We start from the raw sequence: 26,850 nt of genomic DNA, 5'->3' as shown, positions 1-26,850 counted from the left end.
GTCTCCATGTAGCATCCTATAACCCTAGAAATTTAAAGACCTTAAGGCCCCAGACCCATTTTAACAAAGCCCTTGCTCTCTCCTGAACAACTTCTTTTCCCATCTCAGTAAGCTCACTCCCTTAAAGGCCAAATTTTGTTAATTTGCAACTGATGAAAAAGAGAATGAAAAGAGAAGAAACAAAACACAACTTCAGATTTGGTTCAATTATATATCTTTCATTTATTTGTAAAAACAATAAAAAAATCAACTTTAAAAAGTAAAATGTATTTAAATAAAAAAAAATTATGGTTTATAATACATGGTTTTGAATTTTGCATAACTGTTATAAACGTTTTATTAAAGTTATTTACATTTAATGTTTTATTTACAAGGAAATTTTAAGATTTTTTAAAAAACAATTCTTAAATACAAATTTGTTAAAGAAAAAAAAAAAGAAAAAGATGGTAAGCATAAAAAAAGTTCTTTTATGCCAAGTCCTTTTTGAGGCAGTTTACATTATGGCTAAACCTTTAAGTACTAAGACCCAGCCAAGGTTGTGTGAGGTTGCACTTAACATGCATTTGAAAAAAGTTCATACACAATGAGTTGTTATAGTTCTGTCAGAAGGAACCTCTTTCCTTACTTTCTCTTAGTAACAAGTGAGAATTCATGAGAGATTCCAGTTCCTCCCTCCAATAGGTCAACTTTTATGCACAAGAGTTCCGTAGCTGTTCAAGTTTGTGTTTCAACTGTTCTCGTCGCTTCCGCAATAAATCCTTTTCTGCAATGAGCTTTTGCTCCTCTGATTGGATGGCCAGGATGTATGCAGTGGCTTTTTTAAGGATAACTACCTTGGGGGCCTTTTCATTGTTTTCCAACTCTGGAATCTGGTCACGCAGGGCAAAAAAGCTGCGTTTCAGCTCATTTCTCCTCTGGCGTTCCAAGACGTTGTGTGTCCGCCTCTTGTCATTCTCCTCAGAGTCAGAGGACCTGGGGCTGGTACATTTGCGGTTGTTGCTGATCTGTTTCAGGACTCGGCCACTGTCCAACTTGGCCCTCTTGGTGGGGGGGTAGTCCTTCCTAGTAGAGGGGGGCGCTGCGTAATTATGCTGATGGGTGGACACATGGCATCTCTTAAGGACCAGTGGGCTGTGAGGAGGTTTGCTGTGACTTCCTGCGGAGGGTGACCCAGATTCTGACCTTTTCGCAGGGGGCTGCCTCTTTTCCACAGAAACAACATCAATTTCTTCCTCATCCTCTTGTTCTTCCTCTTTAAGAAAGGAAATATCAATCACCGGTTAGCAACATTTCCTTAAAGCACTCAATGAATAGATTAAACTAATGCTATGCAAATATAAGGCATTATGTGAAAAAGGGCCCTGGCACAAAGTTATTCCCAGAGAACAAACTGTCCAATCATGCCTGCTCTTCTCCCCATGAAGGCAAGTCTCAGAAAGAGGAGAATGACAGCTAGGTTTATGGCACAGGCAAGAAAATTACAATTTACCAGGATACAACATTGATGCCAGTTCTTACCTAAGACTTAATGAGGCTGTGGACACACCCAAAGCAAAACACATTCCCAAACACCTCCTATTTTTAAGGGATTTTACCAAGGACCCTTCAGGTGTTGCAAAGGATAGCTGCAAATCTCTTGGTGCAGCTTTAGCAACTCCTTATTGCACTGGAAGTGCGGGGGGTGGGGGGTGGATCTTGCAACTTTGCCAAAAGTCCTAGGGGGTGAGGGAAAGGGAAGAAAAAAAATTTCAATTTTGGAAAGGATTTGCTTTTAAGGGTTCAAAAGAGACTGAAAAGATCCCAACTCCTCAGCCTACTCACTCTCAGGCACTTTCACTAGCTAACAGCCCCAGGGGGGAGGCAGCCCTGCCTGCCCAGAGCCCCTCTTCCTTTTCCTAGATCTGCAGCCCATTAAATTCCAACACTTCTCAGAAGGGTAGAGGGAGGAAATCCATTTACTCTCTAAGAGACCAATCCTCTCTAAATCTCATTCACACTCATTCTAAATCTCCCTCTCCCCTCCCAGAGCAATTAAAATGCTTAAGAAAGGTAAAAGGGAGTGAGTGGCTTGAGTTGCAAGATAAACCAGAAGATTTAAAAACCGAACTCAAATTCCTAGGGGCGGGAGAGAAAGGAAGGGGTTTGGCCACTCAGGGCAGTCTTAGGAGAAGAGATGGGAGGGAACACTACAGTCCAGTGTTCCAGGGATGACGATGCTCCTAGATCCTTCCACATATACCATTTCTTTCCCAAATATAAGAAAAGAGGCAGTGCCAACTGAAGCGGCCAGTTTAACTAGCGGCCGAGGAGAATAGAAAAGATGGTCAGCCGCCCCCTTTGTGTCGGGACTAGAGGAGCCCAGCTTACCAGAGTCGCTGCTGGTGGTGGGTGGTGTCTCCTCATGGAGCACCAGGGGCTCAGGGCTGGCCCGCGGGGAGGAAGCAGCGGAGGAGAGTAGCGAGTCCCAGGACGGGGAGAAGGCAGTGGAGTCCGGGGAGGCGCAGGTCTTGGGCGAGCTGCTGTCGTTGAGCGGGTAGGGGAAGACCACAGAGGGGTCGATGCATTCGGAGGCAGCTGCACTCAGGTCTTGCAGGTACAGGCTGGACGTGGAGCAGGCGCTGTGCCCGCGGGCGGGGCTCCGACTGCCGCCGTCTTTGCGCGCAGCCTGGTAGGAGGCCAGCTTCTCCGAGACAAGCTTGGCTGCGGCTGAGAAGCCGCTCCACATACAGTCCTGGATGATGATGTTTTTGATGAAGGTCTCGTCGTCTGGGTCGCAGATGAAGCTCTGGTTCACCATGTCTCCTCCTAGCAGCTCGGTCACCATCTCCAACTGGTCGGCCGTGGAAAAGCTGCCGCCGCCGCCATCATCATCGTCCCTGGGGGAGAAGGACGCGAAAGCAACGTAGGAGGGTGAGCAGAGCCCTGAGCGGCGGCTGGGCGACAGGGGCGGGGTGGGCAGCAGCTCGAATTTCTTCCAGATATCTTCGCTTGGCGCCGGCGGCTGCAGCTCGCTCTGCTGCTGCTGGTGGTAGAAGTTCTCCTCCTCGTCGCAGTAGAAATACGGCTGCACCGAGTCGTAATCGAGGTCATAGTTCCTGTTGGTGAAGCTGACGTTGAGGGGCATCGTGGCAGCCTGCTGAAGGGGGCACACAAAGGCGGGGGGAGTCTTGAGTTATGGGGGTTTTGGTTGGTGCCGCAACCAGGCGCAGCGCGCGCCACGATCCCGAACCACTCCCCTTCCAGCGCTATCCCCAAAAGGGGCCAGTGGCGGGGGGCGGGGGAGGGCACCGGTTCACCGCCTCCGGGGGACCCCCTACTATGTCGGACACACACTAGATGAACCAGCTGCGGAGAGCCAGCGAGGCTTCGGTCCACCGTGAGCCCAGAGCTCGAAGCCTGGGAGTCTGCCGGCCCCTTAGCCGCCCAGCAATCGAAATCGGTTTTGGCCTTGGTAAAGACCGGGACAGGCGGCGGCCGGGAATACATCTGCCAAACCCGAAGGCTCAAAGTTTTGCGCCACCTGAAGGAGAAGGCGAGAGGCGCTGCGGCGGAGCGGCTGTGAGCGGCAACCTCTTGCGCCTGGGCCCCTCCGCACCGCGCCCCTTCCCACTCGCGCCCTCGCGGCGCTCCTTCCCTCGCTGGCGCCACCGCCCCTCCCAGCCTCCCTCTCCGCCTCCTCCATCCCCACCCCCAGCGCGCCCCCCTCCCTTCCTTTGCCGGCTTTTCTTCTTTTCCTTCACCGGCTGGTGTGACGAGCTCACCCGCGGACCTTAACACTTCCCCACATAAATAAAAGGGGGTGTTAGAGAATAACAGGGGCACCTCCTTTCAATATCATATTCGGTGGCACAACTGCACCAGAAACCCTGCCGCGATTCCGTGTCCCCGAGCGGGGCGCCTTCCCCTAACCCGCCGAGGGTAGCAGCTGTTCTGGAAAAGCCCGGGGCACCGCTCCTTGCCGACCCTCCGCATTGAAGGGGCTCAAGGACACGCAGGGCGGCGGAGGAGCCAAGGCTGGGTGCGGAGATTTGCCCTCGTTTTCTAACTCGATGAATCCAGGAGAATCGGACACATCCCGGTTCCAGCCTCTCCTCGCCGCGTCCCCAACACACCGAATCCTAACACCTTGCTAGAACAAGATCTTTAATTTTATTATTCTTTTGAAAAGCCAAATGACAACTTCTTAAAAGGAGTAAGGGGCGATTGGAAACACCACCGGGATCAGCAGGCAGGACGCGCCGCAGTGTCTCCGGCTGTCAGAAATGCGGTCAGAAAAGCCGAAATTTAAATGCCCTTTAGGAGACGCGGAAAAGTCAGCGGCTGCGGAGCTCTCAAACGCAATATGTAATCCTTACTCCAAGGAGCTCTGGATGCAAAGGGCTTTCCGCCCACCGCGAAGCAAAGCCCCGCTCCACCTCCCCACCAGCTTCCCCTCCCCAAAGCAATTAATGCAATAAAACAGGAATGGACAATCGGCCGGGTTCTGCGTCCATATTCATCGGCAAAAATCTCCAAAGGCTAATTTTAAAAACGTACTCCTGTTTTCCCTCTGCTTTCCACCCGCCCGTTTTGACAAGTCACTCTACCCCATCCAGTTCTGCTTCGTCCCCACCCCACCCCGACCTACAACTACTCTGAGAAGTGTCAATAGCGCAGGAATGGGAAAAAAGACACCCCGATTCGGGTATTCGACTCATCGCCGCAAGAAAGCGGTAGAAAAAAAATAAAAGATAAATAGATCCAGGTGCTTACCGGGTTTCCCACTATTCGAAGGAAATCCAGCGTCCAAAACCAGGCGAAGTACGCCTTTCAGAGGAGCGGGTCTTAGGCAGCAGCGGGGAGAAGTGTCTCCCCAAATAGGTAAAACAGCCTCTCCGAGTCCGGAGAGTCGCGTTCTCAAGCGGGTGTTGTAAGTTCCAGGGGAAAGTGCCCGCCAGCTGCAACGGGCAAAGTTTCGTGGATGCAGCAGGGGTTGCGGATCACTGGCAGGGGTCGACGGGAAGGGTGGGGAGGGGGCGTCCGGCGGGACGCGAAGCCCTCCTTTCACTCCGGGTCTTCCAGCCCTGGGCGCCCGGAGCGCGACTCGGCTCGCCCGCCTAGCTCAGCTCTCTCCGTTCTCCGACTCTGGCGGATCCGCCCGCTCGCTCCCTCTGCCTCTCGCTGGAATTACTACAGCGAGTCAGATAAAGCCCTGAAAACCGGCGTTTATAAAGCTGGTAGGATTTCCCTCCCCCTGTCTTTTTCCCGCCAAGCCTCTTACTAGCCCGGCCCTTCCCGAGGCAGGAGGGAGCAAGGCGGTGGTCAGAAAGCGTGAACCGTAGTGGCAGCACCCAGTGCAAGAAGCCCCGGGGTCCTTGGTCCCGCACACCCCTTCCAATAAAGTGCTGGTGGGCGGGGATTCACGATAGTGGATTTTTTTTTTCTTCCCCCTCCCCCTCTGCTTTGGAAACTGGGGAGGGGTGCTGGTGAGGAGGGAGGGGCGGGGGAGGAGACTCAGGCTTTGAGCCTGGCACTCCCGTGCGCCGAGCAATCGGATGTAAATAGAGTCAGAGCGCAGCGTGAATTAAGTGCGCGCGCCTACCATTTTCTTTTGCTCCCGCTCAAACCCAGTCCCTTTCTGTGCTGCACCTCTGGCGCAGCACTCTGTTTGACAGACCGCATACTTGTCCTGCGTGCTTAAATCATCACAGGAGGGACAGCTGAGCCAACACTGACAATACACCGTGTACCCACGGCCACGCCACGCTCCTCTCGGGAAGCCAGGCACCTCCCTAAGGCTGGGGAAAGGGCAGCATTTGGAAAATAAGTCCTATGAAGATAGGAGGAGGGCGCGCACTCTGAGTGTGTGCGGGGTGTTAGTATAGACGGGGATAAGTAATAGGTAGGGGGAGGTAAATGCTTAGAATTACCGCCATCTATACTTGGAGAGCAATGGGTGAGCAATGGTTACGAATAAACACCCACTGCATTTGTTAGGGGGTGTTATGCTTTAAGTGTGTATAGATATCTCGATTGGGCACCTTCCACCCAGAATGAATCCCCCAATTTGCTACCAAGGCAGCAGATTCCCCCTGCCCCGCCCGTGCAGACCTACACCAGGCTCTGGGGGAGCCTGGCGTGCTCCTGGGTGCATTAATTCTAGAGATCTTTCTGCGTGTTCCCGAGCTGGAGTAAAACAGGAGCTGGATTGTGGGTGCGCGCCGCGAAAGGACCCTCCCCCGCCCGCTCTCTGCAGGTCTGCATACCCATCGCACTCCGAATTCCAATTCCGCAGCCAGGTTTCAGAAAAATCCTATTTGGGCTCCGCGGCTCGGGTTTGCACTAGTCCAAAGCTCTCAGGTTTGGGGGAAATCAAAGGCGCTAAGGGAGAGAATATTGGGGGGTGGGGCGCAAGCCACTGGACCGGACTCTTCAGAAGCGGGAGAGCTTGTGGACCCTGCCTGCGAGTCAGCAGAGACCCTGGTGAAGAAAACCGTTAACTCTTTCCTCCACGGACAAACCTGACGTTTAACTTCCTTTCTGGGTCTTCTTTTCCCTTTGCCTCTTTTTTTTTTTTTGAATTTTTATAAGTTTATTTGAGCCCAAACTGACATTTGCCTGGAATCGAGACCTCAAATGCTCCCTTCTTTTCCCTTTATTATTGGAATTGTGATCACACACACACACACACACACACACACGCAAATACATCGATTGGAATCAAAGGAGAGGAGGCAAGTATTACTTCCGTGACTTTTCTTTTGGGGGGGGGATATCTTGAGCCAATTGAAAATTAGCCGAATTTCAGGCATTAATTTCCTAGTTCATTGATCCTAAATTTTTGTTCTGAATGCCATAGTGAAAGTACGTATGTATAACCCTCCTACATCTATACAAGACTTCATGTACACGTCGACCGAGAATGTTGCCCAACAGGACAAATGATTTGTTCGCTTCCTGAATTAATCTATATTTAATACATATTTCCTGGGGATTTGCGATTTTGCATTATCCCAGAGCGTTAAAAACAAAGGCCATCTTCCAATCCCTGGTCCCTCATCCAAAGGCACGTTAAGTAAACTTTTCCACACCTCCCGTTCCAAAACAAAAAAATTCGGGGTGGGAGGGCGCGTGTATAGGTAAATTATTACCCGTGGAGCTTGCAGCTCAGCGTTCAATTGTTAAGAGTAGTAACTTCCTCCAAATCAGGCGCACAGCACAATTCAGCATTAAGGATTGCAAATTACTCGAGCCTCCAGTCGTTTGCCGCAAACGCGGGAAGTGACCAATCCCTGGACACGGTTTTGCTGCAAAGCGTCTTTCCCCCGCCCCCTCCCCGGGCTGCACTCGCGTTCGGGTTTGCGAAAGTAAAGTAAGTGTGCCCTCTACTGGCGGCTGAGATCACTGCTTTCTTGCTTCCAACTGCCGGCTAGGGATCTGGTGGGGGGCAGGGGGCATCCGGAGCTCAGGGATTCCCGTGGGCGGAAGGATCCCGCGGCTCCTGAAACCCAGTTTTCAGCCACCTCTTCCCGATTTCTTCAGGTCCATTGCAGAGAGGCGGAAGGAAGAGGAATTCCTAGAGGGAAAAGTAGTTCAGAGGCGGCCCTGAATAAGGGTGGTGAAAATTAACCCATCACTACTTATTGACAATGAACATCGTCACCGTATGGAAAACTGATGCAATTTATGGGAAACGTGAAATAACAAGTACACATACGGGAAGAAAAAAAAAAGTTCCAGCAAACTCTAAAGCAGCAAAACAAGCGTTAGCCTACAGTCTTAAGAAACCCATCATCTTCTAACTACTAGCAAATTTTAAAGCAGGACACTGGATTTGTTTGGGGGGAAGGGAGGCGCGGTAGAACATGGCGGGTATTTGGTTTTCCTTATTAGAAAAAAATTATTTTTAATTGCGCTGGTGGATGATAGATAGCCAGACGTTTTGATAGAGATGGGTGGATGCACTTGAGATTCCACTTGGGGAAAAAAAGGACCATTTTACTAAAAATGTTTTTATATTGAAAAGAGTGGCAATAAAGGTCGAAGTAAAAATGAAGGACATTTATATAGCATGCTTACTGAGTGTGAGTCCTTCAAGTTTTTTATGATGAGAAGGATGTTTGACAGTGTCTGATCACCTGGATATATCCTCAGGAAATCTGGCTACAGGGGATCCTTCCTGGAAGAGACCAGACTGCTCAGGATGATTTCCCAGGAATCTGGCACTTTTGGCATTGCTCTGCTGGAGGCTGCATGACTGACTGCTCTCCACAGGGACAAAACACAAAAAGCACAAAACCAAACAATCCAACAACGACCACAAAGGTAGGTCTAACTTGACATCAGAGGGTAGTTTTTGAAAATTGCTAAGGATGGCAAATATGCCCTACCTTAAGGGCTGACGACTACATTATGCCAGCCCAGTGTAGGACCTGTGAACCCCAGCAGATATGCTGCTTGTGGGTTCAGGACTCAATCTCATTCTCCATCAGGTTGGTGACATCACCTGAGGTGTTACTTTCAAGTAATAGCTTGGAGGTGTTTTGTTGTTGTTGTTTTTTGTTTTTTTGTTTTTGTCACCAAACAAGGTAGGGGCCATCTCATTTTACAAAGGAGGAAATGGAAAGTCACATCTCAAGGTTAGGGGACTTCACTTTTTTTTTTTTTTAAGTAATTTTTAAGAATCTATACTAGAATAGACATTTGCTGAATTAAGAAATGGCTGAGGAGATTAAAACTAGTAATATTTGAGAAGACCAATGAACAAGTGATCCATGTTCATTGTAAAAAAAGAATTGTAACTAGAAGGATCAAGGAAAAACAAAGAGTTTCTAGTCCTGATCACCCAGGGATAGCTGTGGGAGTTTATCTTTTAAAGAAACTTTTTAAAGGGACAAGGTTGGTCTTTCAACTTCTTTTTGGAAGTCAGTCAGTGGAAAGTGTCTATTGACTGAACATTTCCGGTTTACTGGTCTAGGGACAGTTTAAGGCTGTATCCCTCCTTGGTTTTCCTTTTTTTTTTTTTTTTTTTGGGTGCTGTGTTGGGTTTCTAAGAAGAGGCAGGTCTTCAGAAGGGCAGCTCTGTTATCACCTCCAGGCCTGGGCTTCCAGGTAAACAGTGTATAAGGCTGTCTCATGGAAGAGAACTGGTGTCACTGCAGGAAGCATTCTATCCTCCAGGATGGTACATGTTAGAATCATTCATTCTCACAATGACAATTGTGTCATTTTTGTACTTAGGAAAAAAGAAATGCAGAAAGAATGAGCAATTTCACCAAACTTTCTCCTTTCTCCCCAGAGACACAAAAGGAGACATTTAGATACGTGTGACTTGTATAGCATAACAACAATCCTCCCCCTCTGCGCCTCCTGCCTCTTCTTTGAGTATCTTTTCCCTCACACCTCAGAAAGTTTCCTACCACATTGATCTTGGACAGATACCAGCAGTGACTAATATGGAATGAAACTGGACCCCGGTGATCAAAAACCTAGCTCCAACTTGGGAGGGACACCGAAAGCCACTCAGGATGTTTGGGTTGTTACTTCAAATCCCCTTCAAGTCCTGTGAGGCCTGTCAAGGAGGAGGCAGAGGACGATAAACACCCATCTCCTGCAGGAAGATCATTTGGAAAGAAGGGCAACGAGATTAAAAACCAAGCTAGTCAGGGAATATTAAAGGAAGTGAAGTTCGTACAAGCATTTTAATGCCAACCATGTGTCTGAAGTCAAGGATCCCAGGGAAGCTCTTCAGCAGACAAGAAAAGAAAATCCCACATCGTTAATGATAATCAAAAAGGCAACGAAGAAAATCTGGGTGCACTGAAAAAAAATGCATCCTTTTAGAATGTTGCCTCTCCCCTTGTCTTTGCTTCTGCCTGCTGCATACATTAAAATAGCAGGGAAGAGAAAAATGAATAGATGTTTTTAACATGAAACCCTAGAGCTTACATTTTGTGGGTGGCATTGAGTGCATGTGTGTGCTTTTTTAGCCCCTGGCTTCCAGACCTCGAATCCTGGTGGAGTGTCTTAGGCTGGACGTAGACCCTAGTCTCCTCCCCAGCTTGGCACCCTCCTTTTCTTCCTTAATCCTTCACTGTGATCCTGCCTTACTTTGTAGCTTCTAGAGAAGACAAATGGTTCACTTGTTTAGTCTCTTCAAAGGCTCGGTTTATTGTTCCCTAAGTGCCAAACCCAAGCCAACCTCAGAAGTTTCCACACTTTTGCTCACTTGGCCTATCTTTGCAAGGTCCTTTTGGGTGACATCTGTCCCCAGGATGGACCCTAGATGGGTTGGAGATGGAGATGACTGCAAAGGAGACTCTGGGAGAAACTTTTGCTTTTTCATCTTTAACTTTCATTTGGAAGCCAGTGGGAATAGAAGCTTGTTTCTTTTACGGACTGGCAGAATCCCAAACCAAGCCCTCTGACTTCCTGAGAGCTGGTCACCTTTGATGGTCCTCATTTTTAAATTGTCTATTCTCCCCATAACTCCTTTTCAAGGGACTTCTTTACAGAAGGAGCTTTCTTGTAGGTACCTAGTGGCCTCTTCTCCATTTCCCTTAACTTTGCTACTGTCATGGAAACTGAGGGCTTTCAGAAATGGTTGCTCTTTTGATTCCCATAAACCAGTGGAGAACTGGAAGCAATTTTGGCCCTGAGACACATTGGACAATATCTGGAGATATCTGGGGTTGTTTCAAAGGGGTGAGGTTTACTATTGGCACCCAGGGGGTAGAGGCCAGGTATGCTGTTAAATGCCATACAGGGCCCAGGACAGCCCCATGACAGAAAGCTGTCGGGCCCAATACGGAGGTTCAGCATTCCTGGGGTTACTCCACATTCTCTCAGTGTTATTCCCACATTTGCAGCTTGTTCCGCTGTTTCCTTGTTGGCGCTCCTTTCTCCCTCACCCATACAGCAAATCCCTAATATTTCCTCATCTCTCACTCCATTTAACCTCCCCCACTGATTAACTTTCCTCTTCCGTTAAAATTCTTCAGTGGCTTCTATCTCGTGGGCTTATCACGCTGGGCCCTCCTGCATCTGGTCTCCACCTTACCTTACCCTATTGCCAACCAACCCCACCCTTCAGAGAAACAGGTCTATTTACAGTCACTCTGAGTGACACATGAGTTCCCACCCCAGCACCTTTGTTCGGAAGTTCCCCCTAGTCTTATTGCCTCCTCTTGATTTATTGAAGAACCACCTTTCCTTCAAGACCTAGCGAAAGCCCCACTGTCTCTGTGGAGTCTTCCATTGCCCTGGCCCAGGACCATAAGTTTGGTGCTGGAAGCAGTTTTGGAGAGCATCAAGTTAAGCTGTTCTGAAACACGAACATTTGTTCTCGAAGTGGGGTCAAGAGGATGCTGGCTAAAATGGATGAACTGTGACCTTTTCTAGCCATTAGAGAAGGAGCTGTCTTTTCCCTTCTCAGTGAGAATATAAATGTCACAAGGGCAGGAGTCAAGTCTGGACCATCGTAATTGCTCAGTTAATCCTTTCGGATGGGATGAATGCATATTCACACTCCACTGGGGAAGAGAAATTAGTGGGAAGACTTTCTCAGATACTTTTTGGTTATATCAGAATCTAGTATTTGAGCAGAGGCTGGGAAATCAGCTTGCCTGGGGGCCTGTCCTGTCACAACCACTCCACTTGCTAAATCTGCCAAGTCACGTGACCTCTCTGAACCTCACTTTTCTCATCTGTAAGATGAGACAACCATAAGTATAGCGTCTGCCTTATTGAAGACATTGTAAGAATGAAATGAGATAATGCATTTGATACAGAGCTTGGTGGCTGGCCCACACTCCATAAGTGCTAGCAATTGATAGTATGGATCCTTGATTTAGCAGAAAATTGTGTATTGAGCTCTTTGAAGTTTAATGTATCAGTATTTCATGGTGCTCCACGAGGGTCCCATGATCACTTCATCAAGCATGAAAAATGTTGATTAACACAAGCTTGTCATCGGGGTGACGAGAAAGGGAGGTCTGGCATCACAACGAGATTATGTAATGCATGGTGACTAGCAATCCCTAACCCACTCCTCTCCTGTCTCCAGGACTGACTGCCTATTCCAAGTGTATGCTATTTTACAGACCTCTGCATCCAGAAAAAGCAAAATTCTGGAAGCTTTGGAAGGCAAAATTATGCATTGTTCCTACTTAATACAAATCAAGACATTGTGTTACAAGTTCCCTCCTCTGACTGAATTCAAATGCTGTCCAGTGGCTGACCCCCAGGGTGTGGTCCTGGAAGACCCAGGGCCCAAGAGTGTATGTTGGTTCTTGGTTGGACAAGGAATCTGCAGCTGTTTTCTCGTCCTGGTGAGCTGGCCTGGACATTGGAAAATCTTCAAAGCATAGAAGAACACCCAGGTTAAGAAACGCTAACTTCTAACCCTACATTTCGCCTTAACATCTTCCCACAGATCAAGGGTTGTAAACTCAGATGCTTCCAGGGCCCCAGCAGAGAATGTAAATGAGGGAAATAATAGGGAGCGGTGGGGTGTGTGACAAACTAGAGAACATTTGGCTGTAAAGCTGGCAGGAGCTATCCGTGCCTGCTGATGACTGCCTGCAATATGGGTCTATTGCCACGCGACAGCACTTCCAATTTTTCAGAGAAGGTAGAAATCCAGGTTTTAAAATGTTGCAATTAAGCTAAAGAGTTATGTGCCTGTGGGGTGAATTCAGTTCTCAAGCTGCCGGTCTGCGCCCTGTGCTGTTAAGTCTTAGCCATCCAGCTCAAGGGTGTTCCTCTAGGAGCTTTTCCTGATGACGTTCCTCCTTTTCCTTGAGAGTCAACCATTCCCTTACTCTTTTGTGATCGGAAATCTAACAGTTTACCGCTTTTGTGGGTTTCCATGTCTGACTCCTCGACCGGAAGCTTCTGGGGTCAGGATGGATTGCGTCTCACTCACATTTGTATGTCCCACAAAAGCCTCCAGGTTGCACAGCTCCAGAGGTGCCATTCATGGAATACATGGTCTCTTGAGCCTAGCACAGTCCCTGGCACATGGTAGACTGCTGGTAAAAAGGCTAATTGAACGGATGATATTAGAGGGACCTTCCAAGTGGAAGACATACCCAGCCCAGACCAGTTTTAATGAAAAGAGAGAGAGAAGCTTTGAGAATTCCTCCTTGCTTCAGTTCCTCTGTCAGGCAGGGTCTTGCTTTGCTCCTGTGTCCTTAATGACAAGCTAGGCCCTGAGACAATTATAGCAAAGGGGTTGAAGACAGGAGCCGGCCCAGATAAGTGGAAGGGGCTCACTGACCAAAAAACAAATGCAATAGAATAAAAACCAAACCAAACTTTAGAGCGGTTTAAAACAGCGCCCCCTGCAGGTCTCCTTCCTTACAATTTTATAATCCCACTCAGGAAAATTTTACCAGAAGAGAGGAAGGGAGGTGAGGGAATGGAGGACAGGAACTGGGCCAGGGAGAAGCTCATAGTGTCAGAGTTTTCAAATGGAAAGGGATGACCTGTTATTGCGTCATGAAATCAATTTAACAAGTTGTAATCAACATTTTCACAAAATGGACTATAATAGAAAATCCAAGTATCTTACTAGTTACATATTGTTTTATGAGTCCCCCCTCTCTCTCTCTCTCTCTCTCTGTCTCTCTCTCTCTCTCTCTCTCCTCTCTCTCTCTGTATCAACTTGGTCATGATGTGAAATGCATCTCTAACTGCAAGTTACGTATGTTAGCAAACCACTGCATTATCTCATTAAATCTCCTCAGTAGTCCTATGAGGGATAGATTAATATTTTATTTTACAGATGGGGAAAACGGGGGTGTTGTAATGACTTGTTCAAACTCACACACTGAGTGTAGACATTGGATTTAGCACCCACATCTCTGATTCCAGAGCCTGGGCTGAATTTGCTCTACCACAGGCCTCAGTCAACCTGAATGCCAGGTACTTATTATGTCTCGGCTGCTGCTGCTGACCAGGGCACGTTTCCTCTGGGAAATACAGGAGGAGTGCGACAGAGGATGTGACCTCTCACAGCTACTCTTTTCCCGGTCATAATGCCAATGGGATGAAGACAACCTGAGCATCATGACAAAGGATACAGATAAATGGACGCGTCCTTGCTAGAGAACCCGTTCTCTCTCTCGCCTAGAAAATTTCGTAAGGCAGGTGAACGATGTTTATGCTTGTGAAGCAGACGTTTGTGTTGGTGAGGGAGCGCAGAAGAAGAGACAGTGTTGGTGCACAGAAGAAAGAACACAGCTTGGCAAGCCCACCAGCCTTGGTAGTCCTATGGTCCCTGTAAACCCGGGTTCAAATTCTGGCACTGACTTTGATTGGATACGGAGCCTTGGAGAGAATCCTTCGCTGAAGCGAGCCTCGATTTCCCCATCTGTAGAAAACGGCGATCACCATCATTGTCCCTCGGAGCTGCCCCAAAGATTCAACGAGAATGCGTGCCTTCAATGCATGTTCTCTTGTCGTAGGATTAGCAGTATTCTTTATCTCACAGCTTCTGGTTTCTTCTTCCTTTTTTTTTTTTTCCAGATTGGAATGCTATCGCCTACCTCAGGGGCTCATGCAAGGATTCCGTGAGAGAATGCAAGGTAAGTTCCAAGCTTTGAGCTTTAGTTGGCACCTAGGTGGGCATCCACATGCGGTCGGTCTTCTTATTGGGGATGAAGTGGAAGCTGACTCTGCTTATCACTTGGACGCCCATGCGGTCACTGCACCCAACCCCCCATCTACAAAATAAAATGGACTCCTCTCTGTGCCCCTCAGTGCAAATGGATTTGGAACAGCAGTGCCTTTGGAAACCCTTGCCTGCTCCTGTGGGCCATCCTGGATTTCTCACCCTTGCTGCATTTCTACAGGGAGGGAAGTGAGGGGCGATTAAATGTTGGGAGCTGGCCAGGGGACTTCACAAAGAATGTTTTAAAACGGTTGATTTGGTAATAGACAGAGGGGAATTCCGCGGATAAATAATAATTTATGCAAAGGGTACCATCTGCTTCCCTGTTAAAGCATTAGTGCATAATTGCAGACTCAATTTCATTCCCATTCCTTGCCCTTTACCTTTTAACTTCTTAAATAATTATATTGACACCCCCCACCCCCACCCCCGAGCTGACCAGGTGGGAGGAGAGAACTGGGTGCCCAGCTTGGATGCTGGCTGTAGACCTTTTGCCATAAAACTGAAATAATGAATTTTAATGCATTAGAGGATTAAACACTAATAAGAATATATTGAAATCCTGGCCAGTATACCTGAATGTCGAGCTGGAAATTAATAAAAACTGCCTTTGCTGGAGATATACAATTGTCAATTAAATTTGGTCTTTGCACAGTCTCTGTTGTAGGGTTCTCTAATTAGATTAGGGATGAAAACCTGTAGGACCCAAATCCTTCTTCACACCACCCTGCCCTAACTTGGGCACGTACGAGAATGTTTGGGGACTCTCTGTTTATGTATGAGTTCTTCTGTTTCTTTGTGGCTTGGATACATTCTGGTGGAGGGGGTGAGGGGTAAACCTAGGTTTGGGGAGGAGGGTGAGGTGGGAACTTGGGGACCGTTTTGGGACTCATACTGCAGTACTGAGAGCAGAGACAGCAAATCGGCCTGAGGACCCAAACCTGCCTGCTTAGATGCTGGCTCAGACGCCGGTTTTGACCTTCTCAGCATTTATAACATTTTAAAAATAGGGGGCAACACTTAAAAGTCCATAGATTTCACATAAAAATCTGAAGTTCCACCTTCCATTGAAAAGCCAGCTTTGGTAATCCTGAGCTTGCTTTCCAGTGGATGGAGGCTGAGAAGCCATCCACCGCTACAGAAGGATCTCGAGCTTTTCAGTTTGCCCCTGTCTCCACCACTGCCTTATGCTGGTGCCACTCAACTTATTTACGACCCTTTTCTGGCTTCTACCTGGCCCTAGTAAGGGGCCTTTGAGTTTATAATCCCTGATTTAGAAAATGTCTTGGTCTCTTCACAGAGCTGAGTGTAAGACAAATTTCATCCTCAGAAGGGAAGTATTTATTGAGTAACGGTGATACCTGCTAACATTAAGCATGCACTACCAGGGGTGCCCAAAAATGTCTTCACATGTTAAGAGATGTTATTTATGTATTACTTTTCGAAGTTGAATTGAGTTCCGGTAGCAATGTGTAGTAGTATGATGTTTGCTCAAAAGATGGCGTTCATCAAATGAATGGTAGCGTCACCATGTGACCCTCAGGGCAGTCAAAGAAAACGGTGGAAGCACGGTTGTCATTCGAGGAGCGCAAGACCATTTTGAAGTGGTATTTGAAATTTGAGCAACGTTGTGAAAGTACGACGACAATGGAGGCGTGAGTATGCAATAGAGCCTCCAACCCGCCTAACAACTGCACGCGTTCGTGACAAGTTTGAGACACATGGTGCTCTACGAGATGAGCCCCAGGGCCTGCTTCCTCTGCTGTGGTGTTGGAACCATTTATACGCTCGCCACAGAAGTCTACCCAACAATGTTCGCCGTCATCAGAAGTGTCTGGACGCTGATGGGAACCACTGTGAGCACCTCTTGTCATTGCAGAAGTCAAACGTGACTCGTATTCCTCTTTTGTTATCAGTGTATATTGAGTAGTACAATTTTAATACAGTATTTTTTTTTCTTTCTTAAAATGTGTATACATTTTTTTTTGGCGCCCTCTGTATATGCAAATGATGGATCATATGGTAATCCTATGTTTAACCATTTGAGGAACTTCCAAACTGTTTTCCAAAGTGTCTGCACCATTTTATATTCCTACCCCCAGGGTATGAGGGTTCCGATTTCTCCACATCCTCACCAACACCTGTTGCTATGGTTTTTCTCATTATAGTCATGTTGGTGGTATGAAGTAGTATCTCCTTGTGGTTTTGATTTGCATTTCGCTGATGGCTAACGATCTTGGGCATCTTTGCATCTTTTCCTGTGCTTGATGGCCATCTGCCAGCTCTGTCTTAGGTGACTAAGCATAGGGACTCTTTGCTCTACCCATCATTACTACTCTTCCCTCTTACAAGCCAAGCTTTGACTTTTAGTTGCAAGCTTTCTTTTCAGAGGATGAAATTAATCCTTACTATATACAAGGAAATTTTAGTTTCTTGTTCTGGATAGGAGTGTAAATCTCAAAGGAAGACTGTCTGATGTATAGATAGCACTTAATAGCCAGTGCCTCACTAACTTCTATTTATTGTGTTTTTTCCCGACTCAGGACCTTTGCGTGTGCTGTTTCTTCTGCCTCAAGTAGCCTTTCCCTGGCTAACTTTTGTTCATCTTGTAGGTTCTCTGACAGCTTCCCTGACCCTCCAGTCTAAATCTGGGTTTGCTCACGGCACTGTGGACTTAACCATAACAATAACATTTGCTTACTAGTGTTTTTATATTTTCTCATCTTTTAAACAAAAGATTTTGTTTTACTACACTTGTATTTTATGCTATATGTGTACATTTGTATTCTGCCTTTTTTCATTTAACATTGTATTACAAAAACTGTTGGCATAATTGAAAGCATAATGTTAAATGGCTACAAAAAATACTATACTATTCTACGAGTGATTATACAATACCTATTTGACCACTTCCTTTTTAAAAAATGTTTGAATTGTTTTATTGCTTTGCTGTGGTAAATAACACTGATAAGAACATCTTGAATCATAAAAGTTTTTTTCTATATTTAGGAATATTTCCTTAAGATAGAGTTTCACAAGTGGAATTATTGAGTCACAGGTGTGTAAGGGCCTTGATAAATGTATTGCTAAAGCACTAGCGGAAAGAAGATGTAGCAGTGAGTTAGACTGACCTAAATATACATGACGGTGTATCACTAGGCTCATTATTACTCTAAAAAAAAGCTTTGCTTTAATCTGCATTTCTTTGATTAGCAGTGGGGACAAACCTAATAATTACACAAACAATGGAAGCCACGTCTTAATTGATATGCCAATTAAAGAAATAGATACTCCATAATTGGAACATTTTCTTGAAGGAGCCCAAGAAAGACTGAATGAGAATATTTGTTGGTAAGGATAAGAGAATGAAGTGTCCTGAGCTGCCTCAATAAAACTGCTGATAGCGAGATTTGCAGATAAGACAGAAGGACATATGGCTGGACTATTACTCCGTAGCTCGTTTTTTGTCCTTTATCAGGATAGAGGCCTGCTCTCCTGTTAGTTAATGATGGCTACACCTGGCAGTGCAATAAAAAGATCTATACAATGCAGGTGGATAGTAAGAGCTGCTGCAGAAGCTCCTGGTATGTGTGACAGAACTTAAGATGTAGAATGTTGCAACTGGAGGAGACTTAGGGCGCCCTGGAAGGTCAAAGAGCTTCAAACATTTTATTTTAGTTTAATTTACTGGTGGAATATGGTATTTCTGTGTGAAATCTCAACATGGAACCGGGGGTGGGGAGTGGAAAGATGGAAACTGGAGGACCATTTTGTCCACTCTCTCATTTACAAAGGGCCTTGAGACGTTGGCCATCGTCTCCAGATGAGGTTGCAATTGCAATCACAGAGATGCTGACAGGATGGAGGAAGATCTCTATCTGTTGACCTTCCTCCAAGCACTTCCATGTATTAATCATTTAATCCTCGCAGAAACCCAATCAGATGGATTCCATGTTATTTATGTCTTGCAGATGAAGGAACTACAGCATGAGGGGGGTTAAATAATTTGCCTCGGATCAAACAGGGAATGGTGGAGCAGGGATTCTACTCCAGGCAGAAGAAGAGGGCAGGACAGAGACTTTCAAATGAAAGAGAGCAAGCTTTGAGTAAATGGATAGTCCCTGGGAAAATGTGGTGCACTGTGGTAGATTTCCTAATTTTTTTTAAATAAAGCTAAATTTTCATTGAAAATGGGATTAATCAATCTTAGGTCCCTGAAAGATATCAATTAAATCAAGCAGCTGAAGTAGGGAGAAGATATGGATGTCATGGAAGGTCAATAGACCCTCACTTAGCCATTTGCTGGTCAGGATCTGAAGAAATAAATGGACATTCCTATTAATCGTTCTTTCACTTGTGTAGTCTCATGTTCATCATTCATGAAGTGGGCAGTGTAGCGGTTAGAAAACAGAGGCCCTCACGTTCAAACTCTGCTGTCCCTTCTCTATGAATCTGAACTATTCCGACTCCCTGAGCCTCAGTCCTCCCATCTTTAAAATGGACATAATGGTAGTACCCACCTCACACAGTTCTTGGGAGGAATAAATGACAGCACGCATACAATGTGCTTTTATTGTCTGGCACATTGTTGAGTGCTCAATAAGTGTTAACTGTTACTATTTAGTGATTCTTCCTTTCAACAAATGTTTACTTAGCCTCACCTGTATGCCACTGGCTTTGCGGAAATGTGTTGGATGACCCAGGAAAGGGACATGATAAAATACGAAAGCCAAGGTTTTTTTTCCACCGGCTCCTCCCCCAAGATTTTTAGCTAAAAAATAACAACCCACTGCTGTGAAATGTGTCAATGGCTAAGAATAAGACAGGATTGTATACTGTGTCTAAGCATAAAGATAGATTAGGAGAAACGGAGTGGACAGAGGTCCACTAGGAAAAGACTCAGAAGCACCTCTGAGAAGTAAGGCCTTGCTGCCATTGTGAATTGTGCTCCTTTTAGCTGCCTACACAACACAAAATGAAAAAATTAGCGTTTCTCTGCTATTTAAGGTCAAAATGGCGATCTGTGTCATAGAAAGAAACATTTAGACCTTATCTCTAGGGAATTGGCTAAAGCTGACTTGAATGAGTTAAAAAGAATTTTGGCCATAAAAGAAGGCGTCTGAATTAGCAGATCACCCTCTGTGAATAAATCATCTAAATATTATATCAGAGCTCAAACAAAAGTTCTATGTCTCTAAAGTAACATTTTGAATCAGTTTTCCTGCAATTGAGAGAGAGAGAGAGAGAGAGAGAGAGAGAGAGAGAGAGAGAGAGAGAGAGAAAGAAGGAAAGAAAGAAATTGTTGAATGGAGGCCAGAGAGCCAATCAAAAATCCCTTAAAACTCCAAATAAGGCATTCTACTAAGTAATATTTAAAAGAAATTGGGATTTGGAACTAAAATCATCTTATAAACAGCTATTATTCATGTAGCATGTGCTATTTGCTAAATTCTGCATCAAGAGCTTGATGCACCATTTGGTCATTTTATTAGTTTTTTTGATTTAAAAAAAATTTTTAAATAACTTTTTCTGAAACAATTTTAGGTTCACAGCATAATTGAGAGGAAGGCACAGCGAGTTCCCATACACCCGGACCCCACACAGCCATCTCATTATCAACAACACTCAACCAGAATGGTACATTTTCTATCAAGGATGAACCTGCATTGATGTATTGTCATCACCCAAAGTTCACAATTCACCTTCGGGTTCACTTTTGGTGGTGTACTTTCTATGAGTTTGGACACATGGATAATGACACACAGCCATCATTATGTTGTCATCCGGAGTATTTTCATTGCCCTTAAAATTCTCTGTGTTCCACCTCTTTATCACCCATCCCCTTCCACTCCCCCAACCCCACAACCACTGATCTTTTTACTGTCTCCATAGTTTTGCCTTTTCCAGAATGTCCTATACTTGGAATCATACATTATGCAGCCTTTTCAGATTGGCTTCTTTCACCTCGTAATATGCATTTAAGGGGCTTCCATGTCTTCTCAGGGCTTCAGAAATCATTTCTTTTGAGTGCAGAGTCATATTCCATTTTCTGGATGTACCACAGTTTATGTATCCATTCACCGAAAGGACATCTTGGTGGCCTCCGAGTTTTGGCAATTATGAATAAAGCTGCGATAAACATCACGTGCAGGTTTTTGTGTGGGCATGTTTTCAACTCCTTTGGGTAAATATCAAGGAGCTCGATTACCATTGTTTCATTTTAATTCTTTCAGCATCTCTGTAGTATGATCATTCTTATTCCCATTCTACAGATGAGAAAACGGGGGTTCAGAGAAGTCATGATTTACCTAAAAACACACAGTTAAGAGTCAGAGTCAGACTAGACAAGACGGGATCTTTGCTGTTGATGTGACGCCCTAAGCATCAGAAGCCCAGCTTTGCCCAGGCACCTGGGATGCACTTGGTCTTCTAACTCAGCATCTCTTTTGTAACATAACAATATGCAGTCTCCTGCCTCACCATGTCCTTGTCAAATGCACTCCCGGGCAGAAAAACACTGGTTTTCTCAGGTTTCCAGTTAGCACTGTGTACAAGCCACTTTGTCAGTCTGGGCTTCACCGTTTGCATCTGTGCAATGAAAGCACTGGATTGGCTACGTGGAACTCCTTTCCAGCTCAGAAAGTGTAGGATTTTGCATCTTCACACCTCTTGCGGTTCCTCAGTGGTGAAGTGGAGACACCGACAATCGGGGGAAGGTTGGGAAGCTGTAAAGGCTTCCACTTGAGCTTTGGGGTTGAATAATTTGGTAATTTCAAAGCCTCATGATCTTACTCCCCAATGTTTTGCTTCTAAACAACGGCAGTTCTTGAGGGAGGGGGGTTGGAATACCAGTGTTGGAAATAGTTCCACTGGGGAAGGTGAAGGGTATTTGGAGTTTTAAATTTAGAATCGTAGTGACCAAATGCTGCTCAGAGTTTGTCCCTGCGGCACCCAAGTCTCCATCAAGCACTACATAGTGTTTGGAATTGATCCTGTTTTAAGTGGGGGCTGGGTGGTGGAGAATAACATAGCAAGGAGTCGGGGCAGTTGCTAGCTTCGGCTTGGGGTCCAACAGCCTGGTTCCAATCCCTGTTCTGTCACCGCTTAACTCTGTGACCCCAAGCTTTCCATGCCTGGCTCTCCATATAGCAAGAATGGCAACACCTTCTTAACTGGGTGTCTTAAGAGATGTTAAGCCTCAAGTCTGGTGCCTAGTTAACTGTTGTCTAATTCATTCTTTACAGAGTATGATCCGGCTGAAATGAGGAAGTAGTAAATAACAGTCATCTACTGCTGTGTAACAAGCCACCCCCAAAATGCAGTGCCTCGGAAAAAGAGTAACTTTACAGTGGAGAAACCTGGCAACCACTGGTCTAGCTGAGTTTCAAGGTTAGCATTACCTAAAGTCACCAAAGAAAGCTGCACGGAATTGCTTGACCTTCCATGGACGCCAAGTAAAAATCAAATGTTTATGTTAAACCACAGAGATTTCAAGGTTTATTTATTCCTACAGTATAGCTTGGCCTATCCTGACTAATAAAAGCCTGCATTTCTCCCCGTTGACTCCTGAGATGGTTGCTGGCTGAGATGTATTTAAATAAGATTGTCTTTATATATATGTATCTACCTTCCAATTCCTGGTTTCTAGGCTTTGCCTTGCAATTACTTTGAAGCAACAGATCTGGCTTGGATCCCAGCTCTGGGCAAGCTGCTTTACATCTCTGAACCTCAGTTACTTCATTGAAAAAAGTTGAAAATAATTAGGCTTATTGCGAGGTCCCACCACTTACTGCCTATATAACTTTCAGCAAGCTACTTATCTTTCTGAACTTCAAATTCCTCATCTGTAGGAAAAAGATAGTAATTTCCCTTTTGTCTCAGAGTTGTCCTAAGGATTAAATTAGAAAATATAAAGAACCTAGCCCTGTACCTGGTCCAGTGTAGGCACTTAGTATACTTTATTATTTTCCTATCTTTCTCACCCGTTGAGATCTCCTAATTTTTCCTTTTATTCTCTGCTTTGTTATTTTTTCCCCCTTTTCTCCTTTCCCAATCCACCTTCAGGTATAGAATATTGCCTCTTTTTAAAGAAAACTTGGACTCTCTTGTGATTGGTTTGGTGTCACTGCTAAAGAATACTTTCCAAAATAACTTGGAGCAAAAGTATATGTGTGTGTTCAAATGATTTACGCCCTGGCTATGGAAAGGAAACGGCTGCTGGAAGTGGAGGGCAAAGTTGAGTCCACACCTGAAGAACACACTTCAATACACTGATAACGCCTGAAGGACCTAATCATTTGTCTTGAAGAAAACTGAAACAGCCACGTTGATAAACAGACCCACTGAGAACAATGCAAATCTCAGCCACTTACCTACAGCCAGACAAGGACACTCATTGAGTTTGAACACTCACTTCAGCAGAAACTCCCAGGGCAGGCTCCTTTGAGGAAGAGGACATTTAGAGCAAGGGTGTACCCTATTTATGCTCCTCTCTATACAGAAGAAGGTCATCTGCACAACAAAGAGTTTAAGGTGGGAGTCCTCCGTCTGTGTGCCAGGTGGGGTGGGGGTGGGAGGGCAGAATGACACAAAACCACCTCCCATCATGACAAATTGGGTTTATGTACAGATTCTTTCTTTTCTTTCCTTTTTCATTACTTCTGCTTGAACTTTGTGGTTTTCCTTCGAGAGATTGGCGCCCGAGAAGGAGGGTAGAAAGAACCAATTGACTATTCTCAAAACAAAACAAAACTCAACAAAGGCCCTTTCTTCCTCAAGGACTATTCCCATGGAAAGTAAAAAGTGAGCCCACTTGGAATTACCTGACTGCAAAACAATGCCACTTTTATTAAAGGGAGGTAGTTTTTCACTCACTCAATTTAAACATGGCTCCACAGAAATTGCTGAAGTCTTCGAAAAGGATATGGTCCTCAGACTAGAGACCTAGGCAGAGAAATTTAAGGCTGAAAGGAATATTTTTTTTTTGAGTGAATAAAAAATAGGGGTTTAGAAGGCAGCCACTCTTCTCAAATTATGTTCATAGGAAGATACGTTGTTCAGATATCCACTGGTGAGCAATGAGACCTTGTCCAACCGCCTTTTCTCCAGTGGTCTGGAAGTGGGTAGTTGGTTCAGTTCTCAGAATATTTTAAACCAGCCAACAATTTTTTAAAGCACACTTAGATTTGTTTTGGGGTTCTGCACCATGTGTATTTAATAAAACACATTTGTATGGAGATGGGCACACTTGCCAGTTTTCCCTCTTAAAAAATGCACATCACCTTTGGATTCAACGATGAGTAAAGAAATAACATTGTGGCGTTGGGGAAAATAATTCTCTGTGCCATCTGCATGAGGGGAGGACTTGTTTTTTTTCTCTCATTAAATTCGAGTATAAAGAATCTGTTATAACTTGTTCCTAGGTCTTTCATTTTGTATCTCAGGAATCGCCCCGAACCCAAGAGGGGCCCAGAAGGCGTGATCCACAGAGCTGCCAGAAAATACAAGATTTGAGCAGGAACCATGAAATAGGGATAACAAAGCCACAAGGTAGGCTTGTCCCCTCCTCTGAGCCTTCATGCCATCTCTGGTTTTCACTCAGACAGGTCTCCGTAGAGAGAAAGCAGTGAGACAGGTCTTGGTGTGGGTTTTGACTTAGGTATGTAAGAAACAGTAATGTGTATGCGTGCACACACACACACAATAGTAATATAAATATATAATATATACATACATATATAACATGTAATATATAATATATATATACAATATATATTATATGTATTATATATATATTAACCAAGGAAAGAAATAGCTAGAATTTGAAGAAACCCAGCTCATTGTTAAAAATATTGAAATAGACTGTAGGTTCTTCGGGGACAAAGACTGAGTCTTGTTCACCATTGTATCTTCAGTACCAAGCATCGGATGGTTCAGTTAACGACTGCTGAAGGAATGGAGATCAGATACTGTCGCCTCTATATCCTAAATGTTGTATTAGACAGATCCACTCAACATAAAGAGGGATGAAGATGGCGGGATAGGTTTTCCTTCTCTGTCGCCTTAAGACGAACACAAAGGATATTTTCATTTAGAAAGAATTTTATCACTCATCCCCATGGGGAAATAGCCAGGAGTAATAAATAACACAGGTGCTGACACACTTTTTTTTTGAGACGTTTTGCAGCCATGATCTTTGTACTGCAGGCATACCTCGTTTTATTGCACTTTGTTTTATTGCACTTAGCAGATATGGCATTTTTTTTTTTTTCAGTAAATTGAAGGTAAGACCCTTCTGCTGGCAAAAAGATTATGACTTGCTGAAGGCTCAGATGATGGTTAACATATTTTAGCAATAAAGTATTTTTTAATTTTAAGGTATGTACGTTGTTTTTTTAGACAATAATACGGCATACTCGGTAGACGATAGTATAGTGTAAACATGACTTACATGCACTGGAAAATCGAAAAAGTGCATGTGACTGGCTTTATCGCGATATTCGCTTTATTGCAGTCATCTGGAACCGAACTTGCCATGTCTCCAAGGTGTACCCGTATCCCTTCATTCGGAATATGCCGTCCGACCTTGCTTCTTGCACCTTAGAAGCCAGCTGATCTGTTTACTATATGGTTTGCATTTCTCAAGAGCTGCAGACTAACCGACACCCGTTTGTCTCCTGCCCTGTATGCTGCTGCGTATAGCTCAGCAGTACTACTCTGTAATTCTGCCATTCATGCAGAAAAGATGTCTGCGCTCCTGGTGTCTATGCCAAGCAGAATGTTTGGTGGTGGTGGCACAGGGATAAATGCAACACGGTGCTTAGGCCTCAGGACATTCACAAAGTTCAAGGGAGAAAGGCACATGTAGAAACGATTACAACACAAAACGGTTAACTGCCATGAATGTGGGGATTAGAACAGAGCACAGGGTGGCCCAAAGGTGTGGGTAACTAACCTGAGCCTTGGTGATTCTGTCCTTGTTGTGTTGCTTTGGTCGCAGGTAGAAGGATGTTCTAAAAAAGTGTCCATGAAAAGATATGTGGAGAATGTTATTCAATGTGCGGACATTCTGTGTCCTCTTTAGGAGAACCCCAGGAGCAAAAGTCTCTCTTGCCTCAGAACCAGGATAATTCTGCTTTTCCTGAGAAGTGGTTCATTTTGGCGTTGACTGGGGCAGGATCAGGTGTCCCTTCTCATATCGCTGGCTGGTCAGCGTAGAGCCACAGAGAGGTTCCCCTGTAGCACCCGCCAGTAACTGAAGGTGTGCATAGAGCTGTGGACATAGTCTCATTCTGTTGAATTTCTCATCCTTTTAAAATTTTTTCTCTTTCCTTCGCAGTGCCTTTTATGTCCTTTTTGTTCTAATTTGTAAATGTCTTTGGATACTTCTGGTATAAGGCAGGAAAAAAATGGTATAATGATAATACCGCCCCTCGCCTTCTCAGGAGACCATTGAGCTGACAACTGATGGAGAGGCGGTAAATCAGATGGTGTTTCAGGCAGAAGAAACAGTATGAAAAAAACAAAACGCTGTGAAATACACATGGGTTTGGCTGTCCATCTCAGTGACGTAGCGGGGATTCATATAACACCATAGTTTCACCCGTTGACATTGTCTACTTGTCCTACCCAAGTGCATTCTGGGTATTTCTAATGCATTCTGTTAGGTTGAGCAAGCATCCCTCAAGGGAAGTAATCATAAAAGAGCTTTGTTTGGCCTAGTGCCCCTCCTTTTAAGTCTACTGGGGGGTGGGGTGGCTATTCAAGTTCATGACCCCAGGAGAAAACTCAGGCAGGACGCCCAGGATTTTTCTGGGCCTCTTCAATTTATCATCAAACAGCGTCTCAATGGAGGAATGGAACGGTGTCACCCAACATCATCCTAAATTGATTCAGGTTGAGGCCTTTGTCTTCCTAGAGCTCAGGAGGGAAGCCTGCAGTTGGGGAAGGGGCAGAGTTGGCGTCTTCTCTCTCCTTTGCTGGTTCTTCTGTCCCCATCTCACAGCCCAAGGCTCTGACCCTCCAGCGCTGGAGTGCAGGGGAGTGGGAGGGAGGGTTTCACAAGGGCTGACAGAGGCAGGGGATTGCACTGCCATGCGGGCCCCTCACATGTTCTCAGCCCAACTTTAAATCCATCACGTCTTCAGCAATCAGGAGCCAGCCGGAGTGACTTGAAAACAGAGGCTTCTTCGCTTTCT

At 45.3% G+C, this 26,850-nt stretch overlaps 1 protein-coding gene and 1 long non-coding RNA gene across 4 annotated transcripts; one reads left to right on the top strand and one right to left on the bottom strand.

The window, feature by feature from the left end:
* Positions 1-280: 280 nt before the first annotated feature.
* MYC (MYC proto-oncogene, bHLH transcription factor) lies at positions 281-5,335 on the bottom strand. 2 transcript variants are annotated; one of them, XM_033126728.1, is made up of 3 exons: positions 4,753-5,335; positions 2,368-3,133; positions 281-1,252 (listed from the first exon to the last, which is right to left on the bottom strand). In XM_033126728.1, exons 2-3 carry the CDS (start codon positions 3,122-3,124, stop codon positions 690-692), a joined length of 1,320 nt encoding a protein of 439 aa, XP_032982619.1. In that variant the 5' UTR covers positions 3,125-3,133; positions 4,753-5,335; the 3' UTR covers positions 281-689. The 2 variants fall into 2 exon arrangements, with proteins under 2 accessions (XP_032982619.1, XP_032982620.1); XM_033126729.1 differs by having other exon boundaries at positions 2,368-3,136; positions 4,753-4,776.
* A 2,647-nt stretch (positions 5,336-7,982) lies between these two features.
* LOC117034023 (uncharacterized) lies at positions 7,983-22,030 on the top strand. 2 transcript variants are annotated; one of them, XR_004424999.1, is made up of 3 exons: positions 7,983-8,304; positions 14,509-14,567; positions 21,898-22,030. It is a non-coding gene; the product is annotated as an uncharacterized LOC117034023 (long non-coding RNA). The 2 variants fall into 2 exon arrangements; XR_004425000.1 differs by lacking the exon at positions 21,898-22,030 and adding an exon at positions 16,152-16,391.
* Positions 22,031-26,850: the final 4,820 nt, after the last annotated feature.

This window comes from Rhinolophus ferrumequinum, chromosome 14, assembly GCF_004115265.2.
Source record: "Rhinolophus ferrumequinum isolate MPI-CBG mRhiFer1 chromosome 14, mRhiFer1_v1.p, whole genome shotgun sequence".
NCBI lineage: Eukaryota > Metazoa > Chordata > Mammalia > Chiroptera > Rhinolophidae > Rhinolophus > Rhinolophus ferrumequinum.
Note: the sequence above shows the minus strand (reverse complement) of the source record. Positions and strands in the feature narration are given on the sequence as shown.

Excerpts from the sequence above, each read along its gene's own strand:
- MYC (XM_033126728.1), bottom strand. The coding sequence starts at position 3,124 with ATGCCCCTCAACGTCAGCTTCACCAACAGGAACTATGACCTCGATTAC. Across the intron at positions 1,253-2,367 it reads CACCACCAGCAGCGACTCTG|AGGAAGAACAAGAGGATGAG; the intron begins GTAAGCTGGGCT and ends CCTTTCTTAAAG.